General features: G+C 52.5%; 1 protein-coding gene across 4 annotated transcripts in view; it reads right to left on the bottom strand.

Annotated features, from left to right (window-relative positions):
• AKNA (AT-hook transcription factor) overlaps positions 1-12,510 on the bottom strand; it is a 52,890-nt gene that overhangs the window by 20,287 nt on the left and 20,093 nt on the right. For all 4 annotated transcript variants that reach the window (XM_045791094.2, XM_087869432.1, XM_045791093.2 and 1 more), the window contains 5 exons: positions 11,758-11,832; positions 5,872-6,028; positions 5,031-5,173; positions 2,399-2,458; positions 357-484 (listed from right to left, as the gene is read on the bottom strand). In XM_045791094.2, the coding sequence (XP_045647050.2) occupies positions 357-484; positions 2,399-2,458; positions 5,031-5,173; positions 5,872-6,028; positions 11,758-11,832 (563 nt within the window). The remainder of the gene's footprint in view (positions 1-356; positions 485-2,398; positions 2,459-5,030; positions 5,174-5,871; positions 6,029-11,757; positions 11,833-12,510) is intronic.

Here is a 12,510-nt window from a genome sequence, read left to right as displayed (position 1 = left end):
TGGATTATGTGGAGAACTCGACAAAACAAGGTGAAAAGGGACTCCACTGGGAACCAGGAGGCCTCTGCCTGAGTCCCCCTCTGCCACCAGCAGGATGTGGGACCTTGAGTCAATCCCTTCCCCCTCTGGCCTTGGTTCCCCACTCTGGTGAGTGCTTTCCGGGCTCATCTCCAAGGTCACGTCTCACTGCAGTGAGTCCAAAAGGACACAGATCTCAGCCTTCAGGCGCTCCCCCACCTGGATATGCTGCTACCAGGGCAGGATTTCTCCCTGTTCCTGTAGCGGATGAAGTATGAGGACGAAGTGACCCTTCCTGGCGACCAAGGGAACCAGGGGCCTCCCTCCCCAGCATGTACCTGCCAGGATCGAATTTTCCAGGTGTCCCCTGGGAGCCGGCAAGCTGCTGGGCCAGCTGCTGCTCCCTGCAGGCCTTCAGGTACTCCTCCTCCAGGGCTGCGTGGGCAGCCTTGAGGCGCTGGAAGACCTGAAACAGACCAGGCCAGGAGGACTGAGTGCACAGCCCCCCTGGGCTCTGGGCCCCCAAGTCCCTGCAAGGCTGGAGTTAGGACTCTCTAAAACCTACCGCCCCAGTCTAGCCTCTGCCATCAGACTAGCAAGGTGGAGGCACAGCTTAGAGCCTTGGCAAAAGCTCCAGAGAGCGCCAGTCTCTCCTGGGTAGAGCTGCAAGTTCTGAGATGTTCCCTGATGCTCCTGGTGTCAAACATGCCATCACTCTGTCCCCACCAAGACCCAGTACTTGAGAGACCACGGATCCTCATGCTTCTTTTCAAAACTGTGGATCTGGGAACATGAGTCACTCTGTTCCCGAATCCTTATAGACTCTCAGGATAGATGGTCTTATCACCACCACACTACGGATAACAATAGCTAAAATCTACTGAGCACCGAGGCTCAACGCTAAAACACTTCGCGTTATTCATTTAATTTCCAACAATCCGAATTAGAGGGGTCATTTATCATCTTCATTTAAAGAGGAGGAACTGAGGCACAGAGAAGTTATTTAAGTTGGTGAAGGTCACACAGTGAGCAAGCAAGTTGTAGTCGGGATTTGAACCCGGGTCCTCTAGCTTCAGCGCTCATGGGCCTAACAATGATGTCAGGCCTCCAGAGCAAATGTGGTGATAGCGAACAGATGGCTAGACTATGGGAGGATGGATCATCATGCCCGGCTTATTATCACCCCCATCCCACTCATTCCGTGCAGACGGCAGACTGAGTTCAAGGGCAACCTAGAGTCTAGTTCCCGGGCAAGCTTGATCTTCCAACAGCTCTCGACCTTCCCGCATATGGGGGAATTAAGATAGAGGGGAAGGAAAGGAATGGTTTTTGATGTTCAAGGTCCTTGCCCATCTTCTCAATGAGATAATATAACACATAGCACGCATTTTGCAATTAGAAAAAGGATGATGTCTACATGTTAACACAGTGATTAGGAACAGAGTCATGACATAGTGAAAATAAAGTATTTTTTTACAAACCAAGTGTGTTGCATTTGCCCCTCTCCACCCCACCCACTGAGCTCTTCTCCCCACCCTGTTCTGTGCCTCCCTTGACAGCTGGACACCCCACCTGCTGGCTTCCCATGGGATCTGTCCTGCCCCCATGGGAGAGAACAGTCAGTGTCTGGGCTTCCCAGTTCGTTGTCACATGCCCGGATCCTGCCCACAGCCCTTCTACCAGCCCCTTCGTTGACCCCTCACTCCCAGCTTTGAGAGCTCCACCTGCTCCTTCCCAGGGTCCTGGCTGAGGCAGCAGAAATCTAGATTTTATATAGGGCTACAGTTTACCTAGAAATACCAAAGTTCAAAAGGAAGTAAGCCAATAATGGTTAGATTAAGTCTCCCCCCGTTTTCCCCTTGGTTTTCAAATATTGGGCAATTACTTGTATCATAAAGAAGAGTAAAGAAAAGAGAAAGTCTTCTTCTGGCGGCCGAGAAGCAGGATAGTCCATGGGAAGCACTGCAGGCCAGTGGGACCACCCAGGAACTGGGAATCAGACAGACCTGGATCTGGGCTCTGCTGCCTACCAGCTGTGTGGCCTTCACGTTCCCTGTCTGGGCTTCCCCATTCCATTCCAGTTAAATGGGGGTGACGACTGTAACTGCCTTACCGGCTTTCTACGAGAAAATGAAACCGTGTGCATGAGAGGCTTGCTACGGGGCCTGGCACACCACCGTCAGTGCCTAAGGAGTGGCAATCCTGTGATATCATGACCGTGACCATGGCAGGCTAAGCAGGGGCTGTTTGCTCTCAAAGGAGACAGTGTGTCTGGGATTCTCTGGCCTGTCTTGCGGCAGACGAGGCTTCAGAGACTCCGCTGTGGGAGACAGAGCCGTCGTCTGGCAGCTCCAAGGGCATCTCCTGCAGTGGGCAGTACCTTGAGCTGGTCCTGGGGCGTCAGCTGTCCAGCCTGCATCAGTCCTGCGAAGGACTCCACCTGGACGTTGGGAGGGGAAAGGAAACATGCTCCATGAATCCAGACCCTGGAAGATGGGTCCCTCAGGCCCCTCACACTCAGTCACATTCACGCTTTGGCAGCAGGAACTGGGTCCCGCCTCAGGATGTAGGTTTTCTGCCAAGCACGGAAAGGCGGGTGCCAGAAATTGGCTCCATCCCGGGCCTCAGCATTGGCAACTTTGGAACTATCAAAGTAAAGCCTCCCAGAATTCACTGAGAGCAAAGCACACTCCCTCGTGTGCACGAAGGCCTACGAGACAGGAGTGCTCACTGCAGCATAGCTGGGGGCAGTGGGAAACAATCTAAAAGCTTGTCCGTGGAACAGTACGCAGCCACCAAGAGGAGGAAGCGGCATGTGCACGTGCTCCTGAATAAAGGAAGACCTACTTTCCAGTGTCAAGTCCACGGACAGGCCAGTCTTTATAAGATGCTACCGTCTGTACAAAATATCGAGGGAATAAAAAAGGAAAAATATAAATACGTTTGCCTGTATATTATAAATGCCTTCTAGAAGGATGCAAGAAACTGAACCATTCATTGCTTCTGGGGCAGAGAACTGGGTGGAGGGCGCGGTGGGAGACAGGGAGGGGAGGAAGCCTTTCAATTACATATGTCTTTTGATCTTTGAACGAAGTGAATCCATTGCCTACCCAAAAATAGTCAACTTTAGGATATTAAAAAAGTCAAGGTACAACGTAGCACACATACTTACGTGACCATGTGTGTGTGTTGAACATTTTTGCATGAAACAGAAGGGCAAGTGAGGGAAAACCGACTTTTCCATGAATATGCCCTTTGTACTATGTGAGGGTCTTTACCACGTGCATCTATGACCTTCACAAAAAAACTTTTAACTACGAAAAACAGGGCAAAGGTGATTTGGGGCTTTCTGGGATTTCTAGGAAAGCTCTAGGTTAGTGCCAAAACAGAATATCAAAATTTATATAATACAATGAGATTCCATAACATATATATATGTGTATATATATATAAATAATAGAAATGTAATGCAAGTTACATATGCAATTTAAAATTTTCTATAAAATAAAATTTCCTAGTAGCCGTATTTAAAATGTAAAAAAGGAACAGGTGAACTAATTTTAATAATACATTTTGTGACCCTAAACTATTATTTTGACATGTAATCAATGTAAAAATTATGAATGAGCTATTTTATATTCTGTGGTTGCATTAAGTCTTTGCGACCCAGCGTGTTTCCCGCTGACAGAACGTCCCAGTTTGGACTGGCCACATGGCAAGTACTCAGGGGCCACATGACCTGTGGCTCTTGTGCAAACAACACAGCTCGGGGTCATCAGGGGTCAGCTGTGCCCCAGCTCCTGCTCATGGTGATGACCTTGGCTTTGCTTTGTAACACACAGGACAAGAAGCCACATCCCTCTGTGACGGGACTCAGACTGGTGGGGATTACACAGGATAAAGTGCTTGTTCATGTTACTACGATACCTGCGTGAAGACAGTCTGCTCCCGGAGAGAAGCCACACGCAAAAGGACGAGTATTAGAGGACTCTAAGTGAAATGTCCAGAAGGGGCAAACCCGTGGAGACAGAAAGTAGGCGAGTGGCTGCCAGGGACTGAGACAGAGGCAATGAGGAGCGACCCCTTCATGGGGATGGAGTCTCTTATTGGGTGATGAAAATGTTCCAAGGCCGACTGTGGGGATGACTGTGAATATAGTAAGACCCACTGAAGCAGTAACTTTAAAGGAGTAAATTGGATGACATGTGAATTCTATCTCAGTAAAACTGTTACCATAAATAAATAAATAAATAAATAAATAATGGTATTACTCTGAAGGAATTTTTTTATGGACACAGTAATATATGTACCTGTTTCATTTCCCTTGTTGCACTGGCAGCTAGGAAGCTCAAAGCGTTCAGCATCCAATAGGACATTTTGTTTATTCATTTCATACTAGTTCACTCTAGTTTTTTCTACCCTTACTTCCCCTTTGCCCCCCAGTTTCCTTACTTCCGTCTTTAGAAGGTGGTTATAATGCAAGGATTTTCTCAGCAGCTTTAAAGCGCTTTTGGCAGAAGGCCAAGGGTATAGCTATAAATAGACCTGCAAACAACTCACAGTGACTTGGACTGTTTGGTGAAAATATAAAGGCCCTTTGAGAAGTGACTGAGAATGGATGTCTGTAATGAATGAACTAAGAAAGTGGGGTGATTTATCCTGAAGAGGAACAGGTAGAGGGGAGGTTCTGTTATCCTTCCTGAATCCTGGAAGGGCTGAGAGTCTCCCCTGGGGAGGTGACCCAGGAGATACTTTCAAGCATAGCTGGAGGGAGTTGGATGAGACCCGATGTCAAAAAAGGGAGTGAAACCCAGTGCCGAGTGACAAGGAGGCGGCTCTAGACCGAGCGGCCTCTACACGGGGCAGAGGCTCCTGTTTTCGAGATGGCCAAGTTTTGTTCAGCAGGGAGGAAAAAGTAAGCCTTGCGGAGAGCGTCTCCCTCAAGCAGGCACAGGCTCCACTTTCTCCAGGTGAGTTGTGTGTCCCCTGGGCAAAGCTGGGCTTCCCCTCACCTTGTCCAGGAACCGGCTGGCCTGAGAGGCCAACTCCTGGGTCCGCTCTGCGGAGGGCTGGTCCTGGGCGATGCCTGGGTTCTCCAGAAGCCACGCTGGGGCAGACAAGGAGGGGCTCAGGTCTCCTTGAGCTGATGGCCACCCTGGAATGCACAACCACTCAACACTGGGGCCAAGGACTGTCCTTCCTGGGGCTGAGGGATTAGCACCGAACCTCAGAACCACACCCGCCATCATCAAGCTACAACTGTCACATGGCGATCACACTGTCTTCACAGGGGCCCCAGGATGCGGGCTGGGTGATGTCGGCCCCCGGTATGGGGGAGAACGAGGTCTGGATCTGCCCTAGAACGCACAGCTGGGGCCAAGACAGGCCTCTGGTTTCCCAGTCAGTGTTTCAGGCTTTAACTCAGAAAGTCGTGGGTTCAAATCCCCACCCTCCCCCTTCCCTTGTGGCATGTGACATTCAGCATGTCCTCGCCTCTCCTTGACTTTCAGTGGAGCTGATGTGGGGATTAACTGGGATCGCACATGGCAAGCCTTGGCGCAGAGCCTGGGCCCCACGTGGGCTCCATAGTGACAGTCCTCTCTGTTCTGTAATGTGCCTGAGGTCACCCAACTGCCAAGCGCAGAGCTAGGGCCTTCTCCAGCCTGCTCTGGCTCTAGGCAAGACGCTGTCCCCATCTCCATCTGCCTTCTTCACGTCGAAGGTCCCAGAGAAGGGCCTCATCTCCCTCCCTCCCCTGGCCTGAAGCCAGTGTCACCCAAGGGGAACCAAGTGCCCCTGGAGTGGAATCACAGGCAAAAGGCCCTGCAGTCCCATTTCTTCTCCCAGACTCACCTGAGGCCCCAGAGGTCTGTGGGGTTTCAGCAGAGCCTGACCACCGCACCACAGAGTGGGGCTGTGGGATGGTGAAGGACAAGACCTTGGTCCCCTGGGGCACCATCCCTGTGTGGATGCTGTGGCTGGGCTGGGGCGGGTCCGAGTACAGGTTCACCTGTCCGGGAGGGGAGGCATGAGCACAGCCAAGTCAGGCTTGGGGCGAACCCCCAACAGGCCTCCCCTTCATTCACACCATCACTTAGGCACTCAACAAACATGGCTTGTAAGAATTAATACCACCTTTAGTGGAGCCCTTGGGTGGGGGCCAAACATCAGGCCAAGGACTTACAGGCCCTTTCATCCTCTCTTTCTGGCAGTCCTGAAGGGGAAGCAGGGCAGGGACTATCATCCCCATTTTACAGAAGAGGAAACTAAGACTTTGGTTAAGTCACTCACTCAAAATCTCCAGTTATAAATCCTTGGGCTGAGATTATAACCCTGTTGTGACCCTAAAGACTATGGTTTTCCATATTAATCATTTTTAATAATATTTGTTATCATAATTTATAATGTAACCACAATTATAATTAATGTGTTTAACATACAGCAAGTATAATTATAATCATATAGTATTTATTATTAATAAAAACATTTCAATCATAATTATCCCATTGATAATAACAGCAATTGATGGCTGTTTGAATGAGTGAGGAAACCAACAAGGGAACAAACTAATCTCTCAGCTGTAGCGGGTCTCCATCATTTGAGGGTGGATTTCAAGTGGTAAACAGCCCAGGGTGTGAGGGAGAAGTCTGGAATCAGGCTCATGGCCAAGGACGACCATGTGAAGCCCAAGAGTAGAGGAGACTGGTGTAGGGATGGTGGGCCAGCGCAGGGCTTGGCCAACTACGGTCTGTTTTTGTCAATACTGTTCTAGTGGACACAGCTATGCTTGCTTGTGCATTGTCTGCGGTCTTTCATGCAAGCACGGCGGCGTTGAGTCATTACCGCAGCACCTGTATGGCCCACAAAGCTGAAAATGTTCACCAGTGGGCTTTACCGCGGGCCACTTTTGAGTCCTAGAACAGGGGATTTAACTAACTTCTCTGTGCACAAAGTGAGTGCTCAATAAACAGAAGCCACCACCCTCGTATTCATCATCCCCATTATTATTGCTGTTGCCATCTTTACACATCACCATTACCATCATCACCATCTCCATTATCACCATCACCATCACCACCATCACCATCATCACCATCACCACCATTGCCATCATCACCATCATCACCATCGCCATCATCACCATCATCACCATCACCAAAATCACCATCATCACCATCGCCATCATCACCATCATCACCATCACCACAATCACCATCATCACCATCACCATCAATACCATCATCATTATCACCATCACCATTAACACCATCACCATCACTGCCATCACCATTATCACCACCATCACCATCACCACCATCATCACCATCACCATCACCATCACCATCATCACCAACACCAACACCATCACCATCATCACCATCATCACCATCACCATCATCACCACCATCACCATCACCACCATCACCATCATCACCATCACCATCATCACCATCATCACCATCACCATCATCACCATCATCACCATCACCATCACCACCATCATCACCATCACCATCATCATCATCACCATCATCACCATCACCATCATCATCATCATCATCACCATCATCACCATCACCATCATCACCATCATCATCACCATCACCACCATCACCATCATCACCATCACCATCATCACCATCATCACCATCATCACCATCACCATCATCACCATCATCACCATCACCATCACCACCATCATCACCATCACCATCACCACCATCATCACCATCACCATCATCACCATCACCATCACCATCATCACCATCACCATCACCATCATCACCATCACCATCACCATCATCACCATCATCACCATCACCATCACCATCATCACCATCACCATCACCATCACCATCATCACCATCACCATCACCATCACCATCATCACCATCATCACCATCACCATCATCACCATCACTATCATTATCACCATCACCATCATCATCGTTCTCTCCATCATCATCACATCACCATTATCACCATTGTCATTTATGCGGCCATCGTGGAGGCAGGTCCCTGGAAAAGCTATTCCCCTGTAGTGCCTCAGTGTCCCCCAGCTGGTCAGGCAGCTTATCTTACTGCTCCCTGCTGCCCCAAGGTCCTGACCTTGGCAGTTTAGGGCATGCCTGATAGACAGAGCTCCCTAGCCCCCAGGCGGGCAGCCTCTCCCTGCTTAAGCTGCTCTTCACGTCCTGGCTGTGGTAGAAAAATTTACTCCAAAGTGAGGGACAATGGCCCAGCATGGCCTGGCCCCCAGTGCCTCCCCCTCCTTCAGATGCGGCCTCTGATGAGAACATAGCTGGATTTTAATAATCCTCTCTGCCATCTGCTCAGACCCGCCTGTGGGGGCTTTCCCACTAGCACCCCTTTCCTCCCATGGTGACCCAAATCTGGGGAAGACCCAGCCCTCCAGCATGTGTCCCCTGCCCCACCCTGCCCCTCCCCCAGCCTCACACCCAGCCCACCAAGGCCCAACCTGGGGAGCAACAGGAATGGGAACTGTTTCAGCAGAGGGGCCAAAATTCCTTGTAGAGGCCTGGGAAGGGGGAACTGGGGTGAGTGTGGGTAATTTGAAGCTGCTTAGGCCCCGCCCTCTCAGGATCTGTGTCTGGACACAGCCAGCACCCACTCCAGTACCCCAGGGTGCTCCTTTTAAGCCAGGGTGTCCTGTGGAGCTCCCGGAGGCTAGATTAGCTCCCTCAGCGGGGTTAATCAGTGAACAGTAGACCAGCAAGTGTGGGAAACAGGGGGTTAAGTAACTGACTAGTCTTTGCACAGATGGGTTGCTCACAGCCTTTAAAATGCTAATGGGCTTTATGAATGGGGCGAGGAGGGGGAGAGTGGAGAGAATAGGAAATGTTTCCCCCAACTCCTCTGAAGACTAACCTCCATGCTCCCCCCCACCCCGCCTCCCACCTCCATCAGGGGCTCCTGGACCAAGGAGTGGTCAGCAGAACACACATTTGAGGAAAGGCAGGTTTATGTGCCCCCCCCCCCTTTCTGGGGTAGCTTCTGGTCTCCTCAGCCCCTCCAGATGCCCCTGCAGCTGAGCCCAGGGACAGCAGCTGGGGGGAGGTGACAGCAAGGCAGCAAATCAGTGAGATCACCATCAACTCTGGCGCTGAGCTGGGGGAGAGAAGAGAGCCTGGCAGGGACTCCTGAGCAGCCCTGGCTCCCTGCCCCTACCCCCAGTCTGGTTCCAGGGGCACCCCCAGGCCAGGCCTTGGGACTCCCCGCCAGCCTCCCCAGCTGCAGGACCCACCATTGCCTAGTCTGGTTCTGCTAGAGATGGTGAGGTTAATAGTGGGCTTATGAGCCAGACTGCTGGGCTCAAACCCCAGCTCTGGTACCTGCTTGCTGAGCGATGGGCAAATTTCTTAGCTTCCCCATGCCTCGGTTTCCCCAGCGGTAAATAACTCAGGAAAGTGTTCAGTAAACATCACTATCACTGCTGTTATTGTCACTATAACATTGTCCTTCTGCCTTGTCCCTGTGCCTCTGCCACATGCCCAGCACCAGAGCCCAAATCCTGCTCACCCTAGTAATACTTAGCCTGGGGCCTTTTTACCACTCAGTACATGCCAGTTCCTTTCTCTCGGGTCCCTGCCCATTGCTGCCCACCCACTACTGGGCTGGCCTGGGTGTCCTGAGGGCAACGCCCTAGCCTGGCTCTCTCCCACATGGGTCGACCCCTCCCCTTGAGCTCTGAGCAGAGTGGGGGGGGGGAAGTGGGTGAGCTCAGCAGGTCCCTGGGGAGTCCACTTGCGCTGGCTTAGTCTGAGGGAGCAGTAACACTTCTGCCTCCATGAACTGGCCTCCCCGGCAAGGGCTCTGAGCAGGAAGCCGCACTGGGGTCTCCTGAGTCTTCAGGGTACAGTCTCTAGAGCTGGGGACAGGGTGAAGAGTCCAGCGGGAAGCCGGAACCCCCCAGGCCCCGTGGGACCGTGCCATCACCTCCCCAATGGGGCTCCGTGTCCTCTTCAGCCCACCAGGACGGTAAGCCCCACCAGGGCAGCTGTGAGACTGGGGACCAGGGGAGAATCATCCTGCTTCTGGAAGAGTCTAGCTGACCTGTGCTCACCCTTCTCTTGAGGAGAACCCCCAAACTAAGGAGTCATTTTTCCATAAAGTAGTGAGAGTGGGTGAGCTGGTACTGAACCATTCCCAGCCTCTCCCACTTTCCCTCCTATGCTCCTCTCACACACCAGAGGTGAGTCTGGGTCATCAGGCAGGACAAGGTGACCGCCCGTGGGGAGACTTCGGGTCCCCACTGGGTTGGGGGAGCACCCATGACAGGAGGCACCACAGCTGTGCTCCCATGGTGTCCGTCCCTGCCCACACCAGCTTGGGCACCCAATAAACACCTTCATATTAATAATATTCAAAAGAAAAATAGTCCCCATCTCTTCGGAAGTATTTGCCAAGCCCTGGTAAGTGCTTTCCATATACTGACTCACTCTCTAAAGTGAGTAGAGGAGGAAGCAAGGAGAAGAGGGAGGGAGGAGGTGCTCCAAGGCTTTGCCCCTGACCTTGAACTCTGGCAGCCTCTGCCCCTCCTAAGGACCCAGTTTCCAATTTGTTAGATGGGGGAGCTGAGAGTTTGGATTTAATGGCCAGTTCCTTTCTCCCTGGAGCTTCTAGGAGCTTGCAGCCATGTGGGCATGGTTCCCCCAGGGGGGAAGCCTCACCAAGCCCCACCTAGGTCCTCCCCACCTTCCCCTGCCCTTCCACCCTGACTCTGGTTCCTTAGCTCAGAGAGCTAAAGGGAGCCTTAAGACATCAGAGGGAACCCACTGGCTCCCAGGAGGAAGGTCTGATTAACCCTTTTTGCCGACGGGCCCTAGGAGGCCAGGATGGAAGGGACCAGCCTGCGTCCTGATGGGCGTGGGAACATAGGACAACTGCTTCCAGAACAGGACCTCCTCCGTTTTCTTATCAGGGCTGCCTCGGAGACACTTCACAGAAGTGCCTCTGGAGGCTTGAGGGCAGCCTGTGGCTGGGGAGGGGTCCTGGAACATGACAGGGACAGGCCAGGCGGGGGCCCTGAGAGAGCAGGCAAGGGAGAGGGAAGGTCTGCATCTCTGCACCTCAGCTCCTACCCCCTCCTCCACTGTGGCCTGATGGGGCAAGAGCGGGGGAGGGGAAGCAGGAAGCCACGAGGGGCTGCAACAGGCCCCACTTCCTGCCTCACCCCCAGAAAGGGGAAGGTCTCAAGTGAGAATTCACAGACTCCTCCTCAGTCAGGGTGGGGGCTGAGCAGGATGGGTGTGGATGGGTTTCCCCCTCCTCACTCCCTCTGCTACATACTGGACATTCAGTCAGGGGGTGAGGGGGGAGGCTGTGCATGAGACATTCGGGAAGGATCAGGCCCAGGAAATAAGCACCAGGAGCTGAGCAGAAACTCTGTGCTACTCCCTTGAGGGTCAGAGAGCCCAAGAAACTTGCTTGGGGTCACACGGCTGGTCAGCAATGGAGCCAGGAGCAGAGCCCAACTGGTCTGACTCCAGAGCTGCTCTGGTGAAAATCCTGGATTCAAGGACATCACAGCTCATCAGTGATAAAGGAGATGGAGCGCAGAGGGGCAAGGTCAATGCCCGGGGCCAGAGAGGGACCCCGGGGTAGACTGAGGATTGGGTTCTTGTATCCCTGGAGTCTCAGGAGGCAGGAGCAAAGACTGCGGGGCAGTGTCATCTTGCAGGGGCCAGGCCCCCACCTCCACCCTGCCCCAGCCGGTACCTTGGCCCCAAGGCGCAGCTGGTCAATGGTGTTCTCGGCCTCCGCGTACTTGGTGAGGAGCCTGTGGTAGTCCTCCTGCAGGAGAGGGAGAGCAGCACGGTCATGCGCCCACGCCCCTCACCGTGAGACCCCTCACGGGAGCCCACCCCCCAAAGGGTTCCTCAGAGTGTAAGAGCTCAGAGGTGGGAGCTGAGCAGACCCCCTCAGGCTCGCGTGCAAACCACGCCCCCCGTGGCCAAATTCTGAGTGGGAGAGGCGGCAGGACAGCCTGCTAACGTCGCTGACAGTACATCAGGGATGAGGGCCTCTGGGCTGGTTTACCTTGATGCATGACCCCTGTCACAGAGGACTGCACCTGTCTGCTCATCCGTCCTAATTCCCTGTGCGTCTGTCGGCTCTGTGGGCTGAGGCCCACATCCGTCTGCCCCACTGCTCTCCTCCCAGCGCTGGAGGACCATGTGTTCCTACGTGGGTTTTTTTAATGGCAGATGGAATGAATCATCCAAGGGTCCCATAGAAGACTCGGAAATCACAATCACATGTACTCAGAGTCTCTACTTGCCCTAAACAAAACTGAACAGCTTCATCCAACAAGTCACGACAGGACAAAGGCAAAAACAGACGGCACCTGCCGCCTTTGAAGGATGTCGGGGAACAGTGCTCTGCAGACTGGTAATTAGAAGGACAGACTCAAGCATTTCTCCTGTGCTTCCCACATGAACAAGACCTTGGTCACCAAATAGTCGATGAGGG

Source organism: Ursus americanus, chromosome 18 (assembly GCF_024610735.1).
Source record: "Ursus americanus isolate L20-20 chromosome 18, mUrsAme1.1.p, whole genome shotgun sequence".
Taxonomy (NCBI): domain Eukaryota; kingdom Metazoa; phylum Chordata; class Mammalia; order Carnivora; family Ursidae; genus Ursus; species Ursus americanus.
The sequence above is the reverse complement of the archived record's forward strand: the minus strand, read 5'-3'. Positions and strand labels throughout refer to the sequence as shown.